At 36.8% G+C, this 21,460-nt stretch overlaps 1 protein-coding gene across 1 annotated transcript in view; it reads left to right on the forward strand.

Moving 5' to 3' along the window:
• The window catches only part of FCHO2 (FCH and mu domain containing endocytic adaptor 2), a 136,744-nt gene extending 118,349 nt beyond the window's left edge, over positions 1 to 18,395 (forward strand). Inside the window, exons 20-26 of the mRNA XM_033179844.1 lie at positions 2,637 to 2,748; positions 5,256 to 5,411; positions 6,093 to 6,225; positions 9,654 to 9,853; positions 10,630 to 10,694; positions 15,462 to 15,626; positions 15,941 to 18,395. Of these exons, the coding sequence (XP_033035735.1) occupies positions 2,637 to 2,748; positions 5,256 to 5,411; positions 6,093 to 6,225; positions 9,654 to 9,853; positions 10,630 to 10,694; positions 15,462 to 15,626; positions 15,941 to 15,963 (854 nt within the window). The 3' untranslated portion in view covers positions 15,964 to 18,395. The remainder of the gene's footprint in view (positions 1 to 2,636; positions 2,749 to 5,255; positions 5,412 to 6,092; positions 6,226 to 9,653; positions 9,854 to 10,629; positions 10,695 to 15,461; positions 15,627 to 15,940) is intronic.
• The last annotated feature ends 3,065 nt before the right edge of the window (positions 18,396 to 21,460 follow it).

The following is a 21,460-nucleotide window of genomic DNA, read 5'->3' on the forward strand; positions in this document are numbered from 1 at the left end:
CAAACTCCTGGGTTCAAGCAGTCCTCCCACCTCAGCCTCCCAAAGTATTGGAATTACAGGCGTGAGCCAGTACACCTGGTCAGGAAATATATTAATTTCATATTTAAGAGAGTATAATTTTAATAAAAGAGTATTACAGTAACAAATGTTGGTGAGGATGTGGAGAAACTGGAACACTTGTGCACTGTTGGTGAGAATGTAAAATGGTATAGCTGCTGTGGAAAACAGTATGACTGTTCCTCGGAAAATGAAAAATGGAATTTACATGCGATCCAGCAATTCTACTTCTGGGTATATACCCAAAAGAATTGAAAGCAGGACCTCAAAGAGATAGTTATATACTCATGTTCATAGCAGCACTATTCACAGCAGCCAAAAGGTAGAAGCAACCCATGTCCATTGTTGGATGACTGGATGAGCAAAATGTGGTATATGCATACAGTAGAATATTATTCAGCCTTAAAAGGGAAGGAAATTCTAACATGCTATGATAACATGGATGAACCTTGAAGACATTGTGCTACATACTGTATGCTTCCACTTATATGAGGTACTTAAAAGAGTGGTCAAACTCATAGACACAGCAAGTAGGAGGGTGGTTGCCGGGGGCTGGGGAAACTGGTGGGAGTTGTTGTTTCATGGGTATAGGGTTTCCGTTTTGTAAGATGAAGAGAATTATGGAGATGGATGATAGTAATTGTTGCACAGCATTATGAATATATTTCATACCGGTGAACTGTATGCTTAAAAATGGTTAAGATGGTAGATTTTATGTTATGTTTATTTTACCACAGTTACAAAATTGGGGAGAAAAGATTATTACAGCCTTTGTCTTTTTCAGAAAATATGTTTTCCTGAATTTCTGATGACTGTCTTATTTAGAACAATATATTAGGGATAAAAGTGGATTGAACTAAGATTTACAGTGAAGTTTTCCAGTGTACAAACATATATTTTTATATTTATAATCAGTAAATTTATACTTAATCAGCTTTTTTTTCACTTGATATTTTCTCATGTCTCAAAACTAATGACTCTTGATCAGGCCACTGGCTTTCACCTAACTGCTCTCACCTGATCCAAACTTGTTTCCCTGCCAACAGTCATTTTTCCCTTCAGTCTAGGATTTACTACGTGTTCAGAGAGATCTTACTACATAAAAACCTAATAATGTTTCTCTCAAACATTATCAGTGGTTTCTAGTGATAGAAGTATAAAATTAAAGGTCTTTCACACCCTAATCTGGATCATGAGCACTTTTCCAGCCTCATCTTTGTGTCTTTTCGTCACTCCAGCCCATCCCTCACATTTTTTGTTTTGCTTCTGCTTTGCAAAACTAGTACTTGTGCTTCAAAAAGGCACTGTTTTGTTTTGTTTTGTTTTGTTTTTTAATGTCCCCCTAGCAAAGTGCCTGGCACATATAAGAGGTTAATAAATAGTAATTGTTGTGATTTCATGAATAACTTTTTAAGTATGAAGAACCTTCTAAATAAAAATTCCTTCAAAATCTATAATACCAAGCTAAGAGGGTATCTTTTTTCACTATTTGTAGCATCTCAGATTTAGTTGTGAGGCAGAAAAAGCCAGTACTGATTTTTATCAGAATAATATTTAAGGTATCTCAGAAGTAACTCAGTGTTTCACTATAGGAGTCGCATCTAAAATAAAAATGTCTGATGGCTGTTAACATTGTGTAAAGTTTATATAATAAGAAAAGAATATATTCAAATTTCAGAGATAAGTGTTGACCTAGGTTATTTGTTTTTTCTTTCACTAAGGATGAATAATTATAACAAACTCTCATATGTTTTTATAAAATTGCATTTTATATATTAAATGAAATACCCCCCCTTTGGAAAGTCAGTAGCAGTAGCAGTAAGGCACACAGTGGTAAGAAGAGTACGTTTGTGAAGAAAAAGGCAATGCACTATTTTGAGGGGATACTTCATTTAGGTTAAATTTAAAACAATAAACAGAAACCTGAACACTTGCATAAATTTGTTTACATTTTAATTTTGCTCTATAGACACTGATCTTTCTCTGATTTGACTCTAAAAAGCATCTTATCTGAGTGAACTTTATGTCAGGGTTTTTTTTTTTTGAGTAATGTTATTAGTCAAATATTTATTGAGGCAAAGTAATGTGGGAATACAATACAAGCACCAGACAAACAGGAGATTAAAGAGAATTATAATAATAATGAGTAGTGTATGAAACATTACTACTTGGATAGAAAAAACTTAAATACAAAAATCCTAAATTGGCCTTAAATTATTCCCTGAAGTATATGATTGATAGAACCTGGAAGAATTTGATATTTGAATGTTTTTGAAGCCATATTTTTGTAATTTTAGCTCTTTAGTCAAGGGCTTTTTTATTCTGACATTCCTTAACCATTCTGTCTTTCCATTTAAAAGAAATGTCTGTGTGACATGTCTTCCTGGGTTTTTTTTGTCCTTTGTATTATGCTCCAATTTGTTTTATACTATATTTCTTAGCCTCCAGATTTATCATGGGACATCACTGAAACCAGTAGTTGGGTCATTTGTGACAACCTAACAATGTGAACCTAACTATCTTTATGTTTAGTTTATGTCTTTCTGAAGGATTTAACAAGTTAATTGTATATATTCTAGGTGTGTCACGGGGTCCCAGCCCTGTCAGCCTTGGAAATCAGGATACCTTACCTGTGGCAGTCGCCCTTACAGAATCTGTTAATGCCTACTTTAAAGGAGCAGATCCCACCAAGTTAGTTTTTAAAATATATACATGTATGTGTATGTATGTGTGTTGGGTGGAGGAGGCCTCGGTGGGGCTTGGTGGTAAATTTTAAGAATTACATTTTGATTCTGTGTAGATTACAGTTTTCTGTTATTTATTTACCTGCTTTTTTGCTATCTAATATAGTCATTTAATGATTGCGTTCAGTGTACATTCATTCACCAAATACTTGAGCACCTGTTATTTCTAAGACTCTATTACATGTGCACTAAGGATACTTTAGTAAACAAATGAGTTCTCTCCTGAGCTTGCATTATAATGAGGGAAAACTAAATATCAAAGAAACAGCTGTATTTATTGGGTATTGATACATGCTATTGAAGAAAAATAAACCAGGGTTAGAGGCTAGAGAATAACATTAGATAGAGGGCTATTGTTTTAGATAGAATGATCAGAGAAAACTTTTTTGAAGTTAATTTAAGCAGATAGTTGAAAGACATGGAGGAGCAAGCCATGCAGATATCTGCAAGAGTATTCCAGGAAGAGGGAACCAGTGAGTAAGATACCAAGGTAAAAGCATAACTGGTATATTCAAGAAACAGCAAGGAAAACCATGTCACTGAGTAGGAGTAAACAGGAGGGAGAGTACTTGAAGATGAATCCGGAGAGGTATGAGACTAGGTTAGGCATTGTAGGCCATGATAAGGAATTTGGAATTTATTTTGAGTAACATGGAAAGCCAGTGGAGGCTTTGAGCAGAGGAACGATGAAATTACATGTGTTTTCAAAGGAGCACTCTGTTTGCTGTATGGAGAATAAACTGGGGGCAGAGGGTACAGTGGGTAGTCAGAATAGATGTAGAGAGAAAGTTAGAAGATTAATTATAGAAGTCCAGGTGAGAAATAATGGTGGCTTGTATAAGGGTATTAGCAGAGCAGGTGATGAGTAGTAATGAGATTCTGAATATATTCTGAAAACAGAATTGTCAAGATTTGTTGGAGGTAAAATGCTAAGTTTGAAGTTTAAGACATCTTAGTGGAAATGTTGAGTTGATACTTGGATACATGATTTTGGAGTTCAAGGAGTAAGTCTAGGCTAGAGATAAAATACTTGGTAGTGTAATTAATTTGTAGATAATACTCAAAGTTAGTGGCCTTAAGGAATAGAAAAGAGATCTGAAAACTAAGTCTTGATTCTCTCCAGTGTTTAGAAAACAAGAAAATGAGAATGCTCTAAAAAAGGAATTTGAGAGAGCAAGCAGTAAGAGAGGTAAGGAGAGAACCAATAGACCCGTGTCTAGAAACTAAGTGAATAAATCAGTGAATAAATCATTTCTTGAAGGCAGGTATGAACCTGTATCTGATGCTGCTTGACAGGTCAAGAAAAATTGACCATTGACTATATGGAAAGTCATTAGTGACATTCACAAGAGAGATTTTAGTGGCATAGTGGAGATGAAAGTATGCTTTGAGAGTGTTCAGGAGCCGAAGGTGATGCAGTCTAGACAACTATATTTGGAAAGAACAAATGCAATTATTTCAGGATGTTTAGCTCTAAGTGGGAGCAGAGAAATGGAATGGTAGCAGGATTGAGGTGGTGGAATCAAAGGAGGGTTTTGTTTATTTTCGTTTTTGTGTTTTTTAAAAGATACATATTTCAGCATGTCTGCATGCTGATGGGAAAGATCCAGTATTTACGGAAAAAATTGGACCTGCAGAAAAAAGAGGGAACAATCACATGAATGAAGTCCTTCAGTATATAAGAGGAGATGAGTTCCAGTGCAGAATTGCTGAGATTGGCCTGAGGTGCAGAAATTGATTATCTGTTGAAACAGTATGGACTGCATAAGATACGGATAAAAAGTTAGTTAGATTTACTAGTGGGAGTATGAGGAAGTTATCTTTTTATTTCATCAGTAAAATTAAGAGCACAGTCATCAGCTAAGAGTTGGGGGAAGGACTATTGCAGGTTAGAGATAAAAGGGGGAGCTAGGAAAAGACCAAAAGAAGAATAAATAGACTTGGGAATGTGATAGGATTACCAAAGGGGTCCAGTTGAGAGTTTTGGCTATGTAGTTATATGTTTCAAAGGAAGAAAGAATTGAGGGTTGGAAGAAGCAATAAGGAACGAGGGGGACATCTACCATCACCATCACCAGGCCCAGTGCTTTTTGGGGTTTGGGAGGGAAAAATAGCTACAACTAGATACAGCATTATGAGGGAGCAATATCCTTACATGTCAGGCAGGGAATGGTTATCACAAAAAATTGAAGGAACAATATCAGTGTGCTTGCATTTGTGTTTAGAGTTTAATTCCAGGAAAAGGTGGTGCTAGATGAGTATACCATTTCATGTACATAATTTTTAATAATTAAATTGAAAAAAAATTATAATTGCGATAAAGAATATAGATATACACACATATAGGTATGTGTGTGTGCGCGTGCACGTGCGCATGCGTGTGCCTTTTTAAACCAAATACTCTTTAAATGGAGATTAGAGCATTTTAAACACTTTTCAAAATCCATGTTTTAGGTGTATTGTGAAGATCACTGGTGATATGACAATGTCATTTCCGAGTGGAATTATTAAAGTCTTCACCAGCAATCCAACCCCAGCTGTGTTGTGCTTCAGGGTGAAAAATATCAGCAGACTAGAGCAGATTCTTCCAAACGCACAGCTTGTGTTCAGGTTTGTGTACTTTTTGTTTTGAAGGCTGAAATTTCTTTTTAAGATTTTTTTCCTGCCGTGCACAGTGGCTCACACCTGTAATCCCAGCAGTTTGGGAGGCTGAGGCACGTGGATTGCTTGCGCCCAGGAGTTCAAAACCAGCCTGGGCAATGTGGCAAAACCCCATCTCTACAAAAAAAACCCACAAGAACAAAAATTAGCTGGGCATGATGATGCATGCCTGTAGTCCCAGCTGCTCAGGAGGCTGAGGTGGGAGAATTGCTTGAGCCTGGGAGGCAGAGGTTGCAGTGAGCCAAGATCATGTCACTGCACTCCAGCCTCGGTGACCGAGCTAGACCCTATCTCAAAAAAAAAATGTTTTTTTCCCCTTCTTCGTTGAAATAATAATATTCAATTTGAAAATCATGCCAAAATTATTCTTACTAATCACCCTTTTGCTATCTTTTTATTTTGTTTTCAGCGGTGCTAATAGTTATTTTAAGATTCTTTTCTATCTCTCCATCTTCTCATCTTTCAAGCAAGCTTCTCCTGTGTTCCATTTTTCATCCCCTGATGTCATTTTCCTTCATCCCACCTCTTGGTTTATTCCTACTAGTTTTTCCCGGGTCACCAAATTACTACACAGAGGCAAAAAATAAAGATAAATCAATAAAATAACAAATATATTTTTTATACATGTAGTGATCCATCACAATGTGATTCCAACACAAAAGATTTTTGGATGAACATGCAAGCTGTTACTGTCTACCTCAAGAAGCTGTCAGAGCAAAATCCAGCTGCTTCTTATTATAATATAGATGTATTAAAGTATCAGGTGAGTGTCATGTCATTGCAAAAATTCTAAATTAAAGTATTAACAAATGGAGTCTAGCATATAATTAAATGAATAAGTATGTTATAGCCAAGTGAGTTTTTGTCCCAGAAATTCAAGGATGTTTTGAAATTAGAATAAGCCAGTGGAGATTTTGACCAGTTTAGTAAAATTCACCATGTATTCATGATTAAAATACTGAGTAAATATAAATGCATGAATTCATCCTTAACCTGAAAAGACTAACAGTGTCAGTCTTAACAGTGAAACTCCCAAAGTAATCAGTTAAAGTTAGGAATGGCAGAGATGCCCATTAGCGTATCCTAATGCCCGTTAGTAGATCCCGTTAGTATATAAGAGTTTTCTGGATGTGTAAGAGAACAAAATAAGCATTAATAAATACTGGGAAAGAGGAACCAAAATTATTATTGCTTCCAGGTAATATATTCCTCTCAAGAGAACCAACTGAAAAACTGTTTGACATAAGGGAATTTAATACGGTGGTCAGTTTAGAAATTAATACCAAAATTAATAACTTTCAAAGCCAATTAGAAAAAGTAGTGGAGAAAAATATTCACAATAAAACAGTTAGGAAGAAACACAACACAATCCCTAGTGACTTGGATTTGGGAAGATTCATGCTGTAAAAGTTTAGCTCTTTCTCAATTAACTTACACATTTAATATAATCCTGATCAGAAACCCAGTAGTTGTGTCTTTGTATTTGGAGGCTTGACAGCCATTTTCAAGTTTCTCTGGAAGAATAAAGCTTATGAGAATAAGTCAAGAATTTTTTATTTTAAAGAGATGGAATCTCATTCTCTTGCTCAGGATGGAGTAGAGTAGCGTAATTATATCTCACTGCAGCCTCAAAACTCCTGGGCTCAAGCAGTCTTCCAGGCTTACCCTCCCGAGTAACTGGGACTAAAGGTACAAGCCACCGCTCTTGGCAAGAAATGTTTTAAACAGTAAAGTGGAGTAATGTTTTAGCTTTAATGGGAAAGCTTAGTATAAGGCAACAGTATTTAAAATAGTTTGGAACTAACGCAGCAGTAGATGGCAGCAGTAGATGGCCAGATGAAGGAATAGATTAGAGTATCCAGAAATAGATCTAAGAATAGATGGAAAATTGTTTATACAACATAGTATTTCAAGGCAATGTGGACATGATGAATTTTTCAATAAATGATGTTGAGGATAGCAAGCTAGACACTTGAGAAAAAAATTAAGCTGAATCCCTCTTACACTTTTAGCCAAAATAAAATCCATGTGTATCAAAGGTTTAATAATAATAATAATAAAAGAAACCACAAAGGTACTAAAATAAAGTCATGGGTGAAGATACAGTTGACCCTTAAACAACAAGGATCTAAACTATGCAGGTCCACTTATACGAGGATTCTTTTTAACCAAACGTCAGTTGAAAATACGATGATTGTGGGATGCAAAACTCATGTATAAACAGAGGGCCAACTTTTTTTATATGTGGGTTCCACAGGGCCAACTATGGGACTTGAGTATGCACAAATTAGTATATACACAGGGTTCCTGGAACCAACCGTCCCAAGTATGCTGAGATACTGTATATGTATCTCTGTGTGTGTGTATATATGTAATACATATTTATTACATATTTTAATCTCGAAGTGCAGAAGCCATGTAAGAAGAGAATGAGATCTTTGATAAATAAATGTGTATGTGTATAAAGTATTTTGTTAAACCTTTAAACACAGTAAGTATTTAATCTGTGAGAAAAGTATTAATGACACATAAGATGGACCAAAGGGCTTACCCCAAAGAGCCCTTGTAAATTTGTAAGCAACATGTTAATAACTCAATAGACAAATAACCTATGGAAAGATGCTCCATGTTAGTAGTAATGAGAGCAGTAAATACTAAGATAACAATGAGGTATCAGTTTTAGCCCATCAGATTTACAAAAATGAAAGATCGCTTTATCCAGTATTTTAGGGTGTGATCACTTGTTAATAGGATGCAAGTAAAACCTCTTAGAGGCAATTCTGTTAGATTGTTGAAAGATGTAACCTTTAATTCAACAATTCCACTTCCAGAAATCTTTAGAAATACACAATTGGATGAAGATAAGGCACAAAGGATATTCGCTGTAGCATTGTTTAGAAACCACCTAAGTATACACATCAGCAGAGGAAGAAATTAATTACTATAGCCATTAAAAAGAATGACACAGATCTATGTTTGCATATGCCTGAAGAATCTGGAAGGATATATGCCAGAATTCCAAGGGATAAATTTCCTACTTTATATTTCTCTATCGTTTGAGTTTTTAATAGGGTAATTTTATTAAAGTGGCTTATGTTTCTAGAAAATAAATACTTAAAGAATAAAAAAGTGCTGCCACTTAAATTGACTTAAAGTTTCTTACAGGTGTTGATTTATTCAACTGATGTGTGTTATTCAGTGGATGTAATTGCTGGGAGTAGGACAGGGAGACAGTAAAGATCAGTAATATTCTATGGGCTGGACTTCGTTGCTCTCGCCTGTAATACCAGTACTTTGAGAGGCCGAGGCGAGAAGAGTGCTTGAGTCTAGGAGTTCAAGACCAGTCTAGGCAATATAAAGAAACCCCATCTCTACAAAAAATGTAAAATTACCGGGTGTGGTGGCACAAGCCTGTAGTCCTAGCTAGTACGAAGGCTGAGGCGGAAGGATTGCTTGAGCCCAGGAGAGGCTGCAGTAAGCCTTGAGCATGCTGCTGCACTCTAGCCTGGGCAACAGAGTGAGACCCTGCCTCAAAATAATAATCATAATATTCTATGTTAGAAAATGAGTGGTATGAAAAAAAGAAAAAGTATGAACTAAGGTAAGGAAGATTGAAAATACAGTTTTCAGTGTAAATTAAAACAGAGCAGTCAGAGTAGGTCTCCTTAAAAAGGAGCATTTGGACAAGGAGCTTAAGAGTTTGAAGGAATTATACTATTTACTGTGAGTCATGTGATTAAACCTTTGAAGTTGGAAGTATTCTAATTCCAGGCTTGTGGTACTATGTAGTGGCGTTTTTCCTCAGTGTTCTAAATCTGAATTCTTATACTTTATGAGGAATCTTTGAATTCTGTGTTGAATGTTGGAAGAGTCTCAAACTTTACATGCATAAATAAGAATTCCTTGATAAAATGCTGATTTCTGTACCCTGTCCTAAGCTGTTGAATCAGATTTTCTGCAGTTGAAGCTAAGGGAATGTGCATTATAAACAAGCACCACAGCAATTTTGATGTAGGTAGTAGTAGATTCAGACAATGAGAATGACCCTTACTCCTTTGAGAAGGGTCTGTTTCACTCTGCCAACAGATAGTCCCTTCATTAGATATTTTTGATTCTGTGGACTTAAGTGTCTGTCATTAATATGACTTGTTAACTTTTCAGGCCAAAAACAATTTTTTTTTCTCTTTAAAGGTATCATCAAATGGTATTCAGTCCACTCCTCTGAATCTTGCAACATACTGGAAATGTAGTGCTAGCACCACAGATCTTAGAGTGGATTATAAATACAATCCAGAAGCTATGGTGGCACCTAGTGTGCTTTCCAACATACAGGTGGTGGTACCAGTGGATGGAGGAGTAACGAACATGCAGTCCCTTCCCCCTGCAATATGGTAAATTAAACATGTTTCTGAATTCCTACTAAATTTTTGTTGGAATCCCCAACTTCTAGAACCCAAGTTCTATAAGTTTTCTTAGACGTTTGAAAAGTTCTAGTACCTTTTACCATAGAAACCATGCTGTAAAAGATGCGGTTCATTTTACTAGTCAAACCATAGTAACGTTAATAAAAAATAAACAAAACTAGTTTTCTCTAAGTACCACCCAGACTTGAATGATTCCATACTAACTTTACTATTAGGCAAAGTGCTTGGCCTCTCTAAACTTCTTTTTTTTTTCATTTAAAAAATACAAATAATTATTTTATGGATTAAATATAGCATCTGGCATATCTATAGGAACAGGAACAGCTATCTAATTAGTGTTTAATAGTATTAATTACTCCTATCTTTTAGCAGCTTCTCCTGTCCTCTTTGTTAGTATTAGTATAGACTAACCACTCTTTATAGTTGCTTCATCATTTAATAACATGTGTCTTCCTTAACTAATGAAGGTACTGATCCCTATACACATTCCATTTTACTTTCTCTGACCAATAGGAATGAAAAGAATTATATAATTTGGTAAACTTCCATTAATTGAAAAAGATACAGCATTATATTTATTTATACTATATCATAAACACATTTTCACCAGTTAATACTACTTAAACTTAGCACTATATTTGTTGTAGTGAAAATATTTAAAATACACTTATTTATTGAGGTCCCATCCATGTATCAGGTACTATACTAGATACAAAACCTGAAGATATCTGTTCTTATTGCAGGAATGCAGAACAAATGAAAGCCTTTTGGAAATTGTCCAGTATTTCAGAAAAATCAGAAAATGGAGGTAAGTGTGTGCGTCGTTTTTTGTTTATAAAATGATGTCACTGAAAATGGATTTTTTTTTTTTTAAGATGGAGTGTGGCTTTGTCGCTGGGCTGGAGTGCAGTGACACGATCTCAGCTCACTGCAACCTCCACCTCCCAGGTTCAAGCGATTCTTCTGCCTCAGCCTCCCGAGTAGCTCGGATTACAGGCACACACCACCACACCCAGCTAATTTTTGTGTGTGTGTGTGTGTGTGTGTGTGTGTGTGTGTGTGTGTATATATATATTTTTTTTTTTTTTAAGTAGAGACGGGGTTTCACTATATTACCCAGGATGGTCTCCATCTCCTGACCTCGTGATCTGCCCGCCCTGGCCTCCCAAAGTGCTGGGATTACAGGCGTGAGATACTGCACCCGGCCAAGGGTGCACTGTTCCTGGAAGCACTGCAATACCTTTTTTAAGGGCATGTTCATTTAAAGTTTCCTTCTGGAATTTCATGCCCACAGTTCTAGAACTGACCACTAGGTGGAAGTTAATACCTTTAGTAAGAATGGACCAGCTGAGATTCAGAACACATTTGTTCCTGTAGATTATGTGTTCTCTGTAAGAAAAAGAATTTCTTTTGCCATAACTTTATAAATATTATGTAAATACTTCTTATACTTACATACTAACATTAAGAAACAATACCTAGTAAATTAAAAAAAATAGAACTATCTGTTCCATGTAGGTAACCTGATAACTAATTAAAACTGATTTAACACAATTTAGTTCATTCTGTTAATGGGATTATCCTGACCTCCCAGAAATCATGTAGAAGCTCCCAGGCTTTAAAAAGCTGTTTGCCATCTCAGCGCAGTGGTTCACACTTGTAATCCCAGCACTTTGGGAGGCCGAGGCAGGTGGATCACTTGAAGACAGGAGTTCAAGACCAGCCTAGCCAACATGGTGAAACCCCATCTCGACTAAAAATACAAAAATTAGCTGGACTTGGTGGTGCACGCCTGTAATTCCAGCTACTTGGGGGACTTAAGCATGAGAATCAGTTGAACCCAAGGAGGTGGAGGTTGCAGTGAGCTGAGATGGTGCCCCTGCACTCCAGCCTGGGTGATGGAGTGAGACTCTGTCTAAAAAAAAAAAAAAGCCACTTTGCCTTCTCCATTTCTCTAAAAGAACCTTTTTCCTGTCCATTTCCCCCATTAAAGCTAACTGTCAACAGCCTTCAATTTTCTGATGATTATTTTAGGGAGAAGCAAGTTATGCTTCTCTCACTAAGTGCATCTGTTTGTGTTCATAATGCCAAGGGAAAGGCTCTGTTAGCTGATCACTTCTATAACTCAACTTATAATAAGGATGTAATTCTCAGGACAGCCAAGTCTTTAACATTAGATAGTCTTATTTTTTCTTAATCAAACGAGAATTCTTCTGCCTTCTTTTGAATGTATAATTTTAGTCTACAATAACTTTTCTGCTTCTTGTTTTCGTTTTTTTCTTTTTCTTTCTTTTTTTTTTTTTTTTTTGAGATGGAGGCTCACTCTGTTGCCCAGGCTGGAGTGCAGTGGCACGATCTTGGCTCACTGCAAGCTCCGCCTTCCGGGTTCAAGTGATTCTCCTGCCTCAGCCTTCCAAGTGTCTGGGGTTACAGGCGCCTACCACCATCCCCGGTTACATTTGTATGTTTAGTAGAGACGGGGTTTCACCATGTTGGCCAGACTGGTCTTGAACTCCTGACCTCAGGTGATCTGCCAGCCTTGGCCTCCCAAAGTGCTGGGATTACAGGCATGAGCCACCCTGCCCAGCCTAGTCGCCAATAACTTCTCTATTTGATAGGTTTTTTTGGCTTTTCAAATGTTGCTGAGCTTTTTCTTTTTGAATATTTTGAGCATAATATCAAAATATAAAACATATCAGTAGCTTTTATCATAGATATTTCTGTATAAAGGACCATAAACGTATCAGAGTTGTTTATTCATTTATACCTGCCATGCAGAATAAGACTTTTACTGGAGAGCCATACATTGGGTGAAATAACCAAGCAAATCTGCAGTTTCTTTTTTGCTGTTTGGTACTTGCAGGTTGCCCATTTTCAGCTGGCCAACTGCATTGACTTTAACCCTAGCTATTAATATATAGCTTTTTGTGAGCCAAGCTGAAATTCCTAGTTTAAATTGAAGTAAACCAGCAATCCTATTTGCATTAAGGGCTTATAACTAGTTTAGAAAAACAAAAGCATCTTTTTCCCCAATATAATGAAACTATACTATTGTAAATAATTACCGAGAAAGAAATTTCTTCTCTCAAAAATAAGACACAGGCTGGGTGCAGTGGCTCATGCCTGTAATCCCAGCACTTTGGGAGGCCGAGGTGGGCAGATCGTGAGGGCAAGAGATCAAGACCATCCTGGCCAACATGGTGAAACCCCGTCTCTACTAAAAATACAAAAATTAGCTGAATGTGGTAGCACGTGCCTGTAGTGTCAGCCATTCAGGAGGCTGAGGCAGGAGAATCATTTGAACCTGGGAGGCGGAGGTTGCAGTGAGCTGAGATCATGCCACTGCACTCCAGCCTGGTGCAGAGTGAGACTCTATCTCAAAAAAATAAGACACAAATTTTCTAACCAGATTTTAAGTTTCACTCTGCTATTCAGGTATCAGGTGTTTCTGTGAGGAAATGGAAAAATGTTATAAACACGGTTTTTGATGTGGTTAGTCAAGCCTTTAAAAAGAAATATCCAAGGCCAGGCATGTTGGCTCATGCCTACGATCTCAGCACTTTGGGAGGCTGAGGCAGGTGGATCATTTGAGGCCAGGAGTTGGAGACCAGCCTAGACAACATGGCGAAACCCTGTCTCTACTAAAAATACAAAAATTAGCCGAGTATGGTGGCACGTGCCTGTAGTCTCAGTTCCTCAGGAGGCTGAGACACGAGACTAGCTTGAACCTGGGAAGCAGAGGTTTCAGTGAGCCAAGATTGTACCACTGTATTCCAGCTTGGGCCTTAGAGGGAGACTCTGTCTCAAAAAATAAATAAATAAATATCTAAATAAGAATGCTATAAAATAGGCTGGGCATGGTGGCTCACGCCTGTAATCCCAGCACTTTGGGAGGCTGAGGCGAGTGGATCATGACATCAGGAGTTCAAGACCAGCCTGACAAATATGGTGAAACCCCATCTCTACTAAAAATACAAAAATTAGCCGGGCATGGTGGTGTGTGCCTGTAATCCCAGATACTCAGGAGGCTGAGGCAGGAGAATCACTTGAACCCGGGAGGCAGAGGTTGCAGTGAGCCAAGATTGTGCTACTGCACTCCAGCCTGGGTGACAGAGTGAGACTCTTGTCTCAAAAAAAAAAAAAAATTCTGTAAAATAGAAATCTGTTTTCTGTTGCTAACTGTGTACTCAAAAGAGGTACAATAAATATTTCTAAGGTGATTGTCAAGGTTCTTGCTCTTGGCCTATGGTAGAACTTTTGCACAACCGAATTGCTTATCAAGAATTGTAGAAGTTTGAGGGCCTGGACAGTAATTAAGAATAAGGCAGCAGTTCATCTCCATTACTGATCCACACCTCCAGGCATAATAATACAAATTGGATCAATGTTGCAACACCTTGTTCTCCATTTCTCTGTGTAGTGTTAAACTTTTCTGTGCAAGGGATCACAGGATCTTACTGCTAGTACCTAGCATTTCTGTCCATTTGCTCTACCCAGAAACCTGGGAACCCTCCTAGACTCCTCCTTTCTCATTTCTTGATGCCAACTCCTAAATATCTTTCAAATAACTTTCTTAATATCTTTCCTTTTTATTAGCCCTAGTTTAGGTCCCCCTTTTCTATCATCTAGAGTCCTAAACTGTTTTGACTTGCATCTTGTGCTTCTCTTTGTTTTTGAGACACTAATCTGAAATGTTCTTGTCTTCCTTATCTGTGGTTATATCCAATGGTTACATCATGAATTTCTTACCATGGCCTGGCTGGTACTACCACTCTAGTCTCATCTGCCACTCCCCTCTACCTGTATCCTGTTCTCCAGCTAATCTGATATAGATGCTATTTCCTTAAATGCATCATGCTCTCTCTGTCTCTGTATCTTTGGTAACTTCTGCCTAAAATACACACCATCATCCCCACCACCATTTATAATTTTCAGCTGAGATAGGTGCCTTTGTGCCTGTGGCTCCTCAGAGCTCCTTTACAGCATTTATAATATTCATTATAATTATTGGTATACTGTTCCTGCCATTCCATTAGACTGAGGTATACTGAATAAATGGTGATGATATCAGAAACAAAACACCTCAGAAATATCTACTTGGCATTATGTTAGACCAATAAAATTTTAAAAAGAAAAGTGAATAGAATATAGCAATGTTATGCAACTTTTCCCAAACATAGTTACCTTTCCATCTTTACTTCTTCCACTACTCAGTAGTCATTTCTTTTTTAACTTTATGCCACCTATATCCCTCCTAGGGTTTTTCTCTGGGCTGTCCTCAATTACTTCCATCTTCTCTTTTGACTTGCCTCAACATGCATATAGCATAGGAGTCCAGTAGTAAACATCTCTGAAGATTAGTATTGAGTCAAGGAAAAGTATGGGTTATTTACTTAATGAAAATTCATATTCACTAAAAAATATGTGATTTGGAAACAGGATAATGATTTGTTTACTATGCACATCTAATGAATGTAGCACAGGACTGATGTAGTTTAGCTTACTTGCTCATTTGATTCTATTTTGTGTAAAATGTATTTTACCCAGTGTAAGTGCTTTATTCTTTGCTTTGTAGGTTCTGGGTCCCTCCGAGCAAAATTTGATCTTTCAGAAGGACCTAGTAAACCCATGACACTTGCAGTGCAATTCCTCAGCGAGGGAAGTACCCTTTCAGGAGTAGATTTCGAACTTATAGGCACTGGCTATAGACTTTCCTTAATAAAGAAGCGATTTGCTACTGGTAAGTTAGGAGATTTCAAACTTTTTAATGTACATGGGAAACATTTGTATTCTAACAGTTACTGAAAAACTGTCAAGCAATTTATAATCTAAAGACATGGAAACTTTTTCTTTAACCCTTGGTACAAGGTGCCAGGTAGAGACACACCTGAGAGAGAGTACTTACAGTCAGTATAGCTGAACACCTGTTATCTGATTCTAATGTATTGTAAATAGCAGATGGGAACTAGAGTTTTGTGTTGGTAACCACAGTGGAAAATGTCCTTAGAGTGCATTTGAAATTGTAATTGCAAAGGTCTGCTTGGTGTTTTTCAGGACGATACCTGGCGGATTGTTGATGGACCTGGGAAAGTGGTTTGGCTTCAGGGAGTACAAACCTGCCATTCTGCATTATCTGTTCTTTCCAAACACTATTTTAACTTGTATGATGTCTTTCAAACTTAGACATATTTGAGAGCTGACTACAAACATTAAATCGCACTTTCAAAGTGAGTCATTGAAAGAAATAGTACTGAAATGATTCTCTATGTTGTAAATGATCAACTGCAATATTCAGGAAGCACATTTATTCAGATTCTCAGTAAAAATGAAGTTTTTGTAGGTTTAATTTTTAAATTATTTCCAGTGTCGATGTTGACAAAAGGGTAATGTAAAAGGGTAGTGTAATAGTAGGCCTAAAATTTCAGGAGAGCAAGCACAAAGTAATTTAGCTTTCCATAAATTTTTAGAGTCAGAGATAACTTTGAAATTTCGTAAGTTTGATATTCAGTGGATACAAATAGAACATGAATTCCAAGTTTTGGGTAATGTTAACTCAGAACACTCAATCAAATTGAGTTATGTGCCATAAGGTAATCAGACCAGAGTCCAAGTTGTATGCAAAAAATCTATAATTTGATTCTCATAAACATTAATAAAGTATAAGTGATGTTTTAAATGATTTTTTAAAAAATTCTCAAGTGCAATGTGTTTTAAAATAAGCTTGCAAATAACAGCAGAGACATTTACTTCTGCAGTTAGTTAACTTTATAGAAGTTGTGATTTTTTTGATGAATTAATGCTGTAGATTTAATTTATTTTTATATGGAATTGCATAATGTGTGCCTTTTAAAACAATAACAAAAGCCAGAGATGTGCCTATACAGTTTGTGTTCATTAATGTGCCTCACTTTTTCTCAGTCTGAATCTTCTGTTCAGAATCTTACAATGATCAAGCATTTTTATAAGATACTTGCAATTTTTGTAAATATTTTTGGCCTGCAACTGGGAAGGGAATTCAGAGTCATAAAGCATAACTTAAGAATCCTGGCTCACTTCTTTGGTGATACACTGTAGCCACTAGAAAGAGAAATATAAACCCAATGGCATGTGTTTACAGGAAGAAAAATTACCTTCAGATACTTGACATTAACCTCATCAAAAGTGTGTGAATTTTAAAACAAATTCTAAAAAACTATAGTGCTAAATTGGTAACTGGTATTTTAATTCTCAATTTAGCATTTTCCTTGACACTTTTATCATTGAAAATGTACGCATTTATTTACTGATTGTGTTGTGAACATGAGTTTTATGGTATTTTGTGAGGAATGCATTTTTTAAAAGATTAATTTTGGAAACAGAAGGAGAAGCACTGCCATTTGTTTTTATTTCAACAATTGGAAAAATTACCAATATATACATTTTAATTATTCAGTTTCTACTTCGTAAAAGTAGGAAAATTATTTGAAGTGATGTATTTGGTTAAACATTTCTAAAAATAAACTACCAGTACTAAATAGTAAGAAACCTAACTTTAATAGCAAATCTTGATGAATTGAAGAAATAAAATATTTTGGATGAGGCTTCATAATTTACAAATGGGAATTTCATTTATAATAATAAATATGAGTGTCCTTTATTTGCCTAGTAGAAGTGATAAATTGTGTTATATATGATAATTTATATAAAACCACTAATTGTTCCGTTAAGCTTCACAGAAAATAAAACCTCTATTACTAGACATTTATGTAACATCTTGCTATACTAAATACAGCAGAAAATCTACTCTTTAGCAATATATAACACAGTATGTGCTTTTTTATATATTCAATGTTAGCCCGTCTGAATTTAGATTTGACTAAAGCAGCACGTAATTTGCTGAAACGCTGATCTTTACTAAATAGTGAGCAAAATTAGAAATTCTAACTCTTATTTTGTGCTCTTTTAAATGCCAATTACAGTCCCTTACTGGAATTCTAACTGTAATCTGCTTCGCAATCAAACTGCTTTTATTGGGCAGTCAATATTTTATTATTAGAATTCAGACACTGTTCTTACCGTGTTTGTTTTTAATCAAGTATTACCTAAAAATGTACAAATTAGTGTAATGGTTAAACTTCTGCACTTTCTTAATTACCACAGTCTTCATACCAAGTATTGAGTACAGGTTACAATTTTGAAGCCATATGAGTTTATATTGATTTTTTTTTTCATTTAAAAATCCACTAATGGTGTGAAAGAGACCAGTAGATTTTCAATGGGAAATGTACCTAGCAAGCTGGTTCTTGCTTATGTATAGTGATAAACTTTGTAGCTGCCTCTTTAACCAAGAATTTGTAAACATAACTCTAACAAATGTGAGTTTTTAAGGATTGTTATTTACTACTTTGGATTGTAATTAGAACAATGCACATCTGTCTTCCAAGATTTTGTAAATATTTTTGATTTTTTTCATTAAATGTAAATTTTACATAAAAGTTGTGCTCTTAATAAACATGTAATATATAATTTATCAGTTGATCTATGTGTCTTTGTACTTGATGGTAATAGCTATGTCATCGATGTTAGGACAAGGCAAGCTGGCCAAGTAATTGGTTTTTAACTTTGTACTACTGTTTGAACAGACATACAGAGAGAACTGTTATTTATTGGTTATATAGAAAACTTCATTTGGAGTATATCCCGAAAGTGTCAAAATTGGTTAACAAGGGATTATTTTTAATATATTTTAAGATATATTTAAATTGATGTTACATTTTAGCAGAGACTTTCTTCCTAACCAGTTGCTCAGGAACACAGTCTCAGACAGTTCAAAAATCATAGTGTTCCAAAGAATTATTTAAGAGAAGCCTCCCAAAACAGTAGATTTAGGAAGGAGCAAAAGAAGGAAATTAGAGAAGAAAGAATTTATCCTAACTATTGAAAATTTTGGGCTGGGTGTGGTGGCACATGACTGTAATCCCAGCACTTTGGAAGGCCAAGGTGGGCAGATCACATGAGGTCAGGAGTTCAAGATCAGCCTGGCCAGCATGGTGAAACTGCGACTACCAAAAAATACAAAAATTAGCTGGGCATGGTGGTGTATGCCTGTAGTCCCAGCTACTCGGGAGGCTGAGGTAGGAGAATTGCTTGAACATGGGAGGTGGACGTTGCAGTGAGCCAAGATTGTGCCATAGCACTCCAGCCTGAGTGACCAAGTGAGACCCTGTCTCAAAAAAAGAAAAAAAATTGCCCATCTGTGTTAGAAAAGGAACAGCTTAATTTATCTAAGTAGGCCAGGGCAGAGGAACCTGTAGAAAGGTCAGATAGCACTCACCATTCATACCATATGCCCATCATTGTTTTCTTCCTTTTTCCCCTTCATCCCATTCCCACCTCTGTTAGACTAAATGATGCTAGCTGCTGCAATAACTAAACACAATACTTCCTACATTGCTCTTATCACAGTCATAAGTAGGTTTGAGGAGGAGTTCTGCTCCATATAGTAATTCAGGCACCCAGGCTCTTTCCATTCTGTGATTCTGCTTAAAATCTTCATCTACTGGCCAGCAAAAGATTAGATGGGAAAGAGCAAAGATTAGATGGGAGTTTTTATGGGCCAGGCCCAGAATTGGCATCATCACTTCTGATCATATTCCATGAGCCAGCATTTGATCTTGTGGCTCCAATCAACTGCAAACAAAGATGGGAAATGCAGTTTGGTTTTGTGTCCAGGAAGAAAACAGGGTTCCGATAAACATAGAGTAACCCTCTGCTATGTACCCCACCCCTTCTCCAATTTTGTTATTTTCTTTGTTCCTTTTTCCTAATGTGCATTTAATGGTTTCAGTGGCTCTCAGTATTAAACGTTTTTTCCATGACTTCTTACTATATGTACGTATTTTATCCATATTTTAAAATAATTATTTCCATACTCCTCCTAATGATCCTTTCTGAATGAAAGGATCATTTGTGATAACTCAGAAATCATTGGTTATCTTTTTAGCATGAGTGTTGTATCTGTCAGTAATGTTTTTAGCCTCAAGTAACAGAAACAGAACTAAGAATGGTTTAAACCAGCAGCACTAACCTTTTTGGCACCAGGGACCTGTTCTGTGGAAGACAATTTTTCCATGGATGAGGTGGTGTGGGGAGATAGTTTCAGGATGAAACTGTTCTACTCAGATCATCAGTCATTAGTTAGATTCTCATAAGGAGCGTACAACTTAGATTCCCTCACATGTGCAGTTCACCATAGGGTTCACGTTCCCATCAGAATCTAAGGCTGCTGCCGATCCGACAGGCGGCAGAGCTTAGGCGGTAATGCTCGCTCACCTCCTGCTGTGCAACCTGGTTCCTAACAGGCCACAGACCACTACCAGTCCATGGTCTGGAATTTGGGGTCCCCTGGTTTAAACAAAGGCATATTTTTTTCATATCACAGTACAAGTTACCTCTTGTCATTGGCCAAAACAAGTCATTCAGCCTTTCTTTATGGTTGGAGTATGGCAGCCATAGCTCCAGACTGTATGTTTACATCCACAGCTAGGAGGGACAGTTCCAGTATGCCTGTCTGTTTTTTGTATGAAGAGTAAAAGCTTTTCCAGAAGCTCCCAGCACATTTCTGTTTACATTCTGTTGGCCACAATTATGTAAGACAGGCAGAGAAAACAAGTAGCCTTCGTAATGAAGGTGGGTAAAGGAGAAGGGGCTAGGAATGACTGCAAGTGAGCTGGCCAGCAATCAGACACACAATTTCTGCTGGTACAAGCAAGTTTCCATATAATATATTGCCAAGCAACTCTTTGCACCTATCCCAATCAACTTTTTAATCCAGTTTTTAAACTGTGAACTCAGCAATGAGCAGGATGAACTGTAAGCATTCAACTTTTTGTCATTAGGAATGGTAATCTGGTATAGCCTTTCTGACAACAATTTGAATCCAAAGCCTTTAAAAATTTTTTTAAATCTATGTGTCATGTAAACTAGTAATTCACTTGGGAATTTGTCCTAAGAAAATAATGAGACATAAGCAAAATTATGTATGCAAAGATGTTTATTGCAACATTGTTTATAGTATGACAAAATTGAGAGGGTTGGCTGAGTTGATAACTCCCATATGGTGAAATACTATGCGGCTTTGAAAAGTAATTGTGGAGATCCACAGTCACTGATATTGAGATCCTGCCACAATATTATTAAATGGTAAAAGGTAATATGCCATTTTTGTTTTTAAAAGTGCATGCATCAGGCCAGGCACAGTGGCTCATGCCTGTAATCCCAGCACTTTGGGAGGCCAAGGCGGGCAGGTCATTTGAGGTTAGGAGGTCAAGACCAGCCTGGCCAACATGGTGAAATCCCATCTCTACCAAAATCACAAAAATTAGCCGGGCATGGTGGCGCATGCCTGTAATCCCAGCTACTCAGGAGGCTGAGGCAGGAGAATCACTTGAACCCATGAGATAGAGGCTGCAGTGAGCTGAGATCGGTGCCGCTGCACTCCAGCCTGAACAACAGAGTGAGACTCCATCTCAAAAAAAAAAAAAAGCATACATCTAGAGTAAAAATGTTTGCAAAAGCATTCACCAAGCTGTTATA

The sequence above is a fragment of the Trachypithecus francoisi genome, unplaced genomic scaffold, assembly GCF_009764315.1.
Source record: "Trachypithecus francoisi isolate TF-2019V2 unplaced genomic scaffold, Tfra_2.0 Lachesis_group2, whole genome shotgun sequence".
Classification (NCBI taxonomy): Eukaryota; Metazoa; Chordata; class Mammalia; order Primates; family Cercopithecidae; genus Trachypithecus; species Trachypithecus francoisi.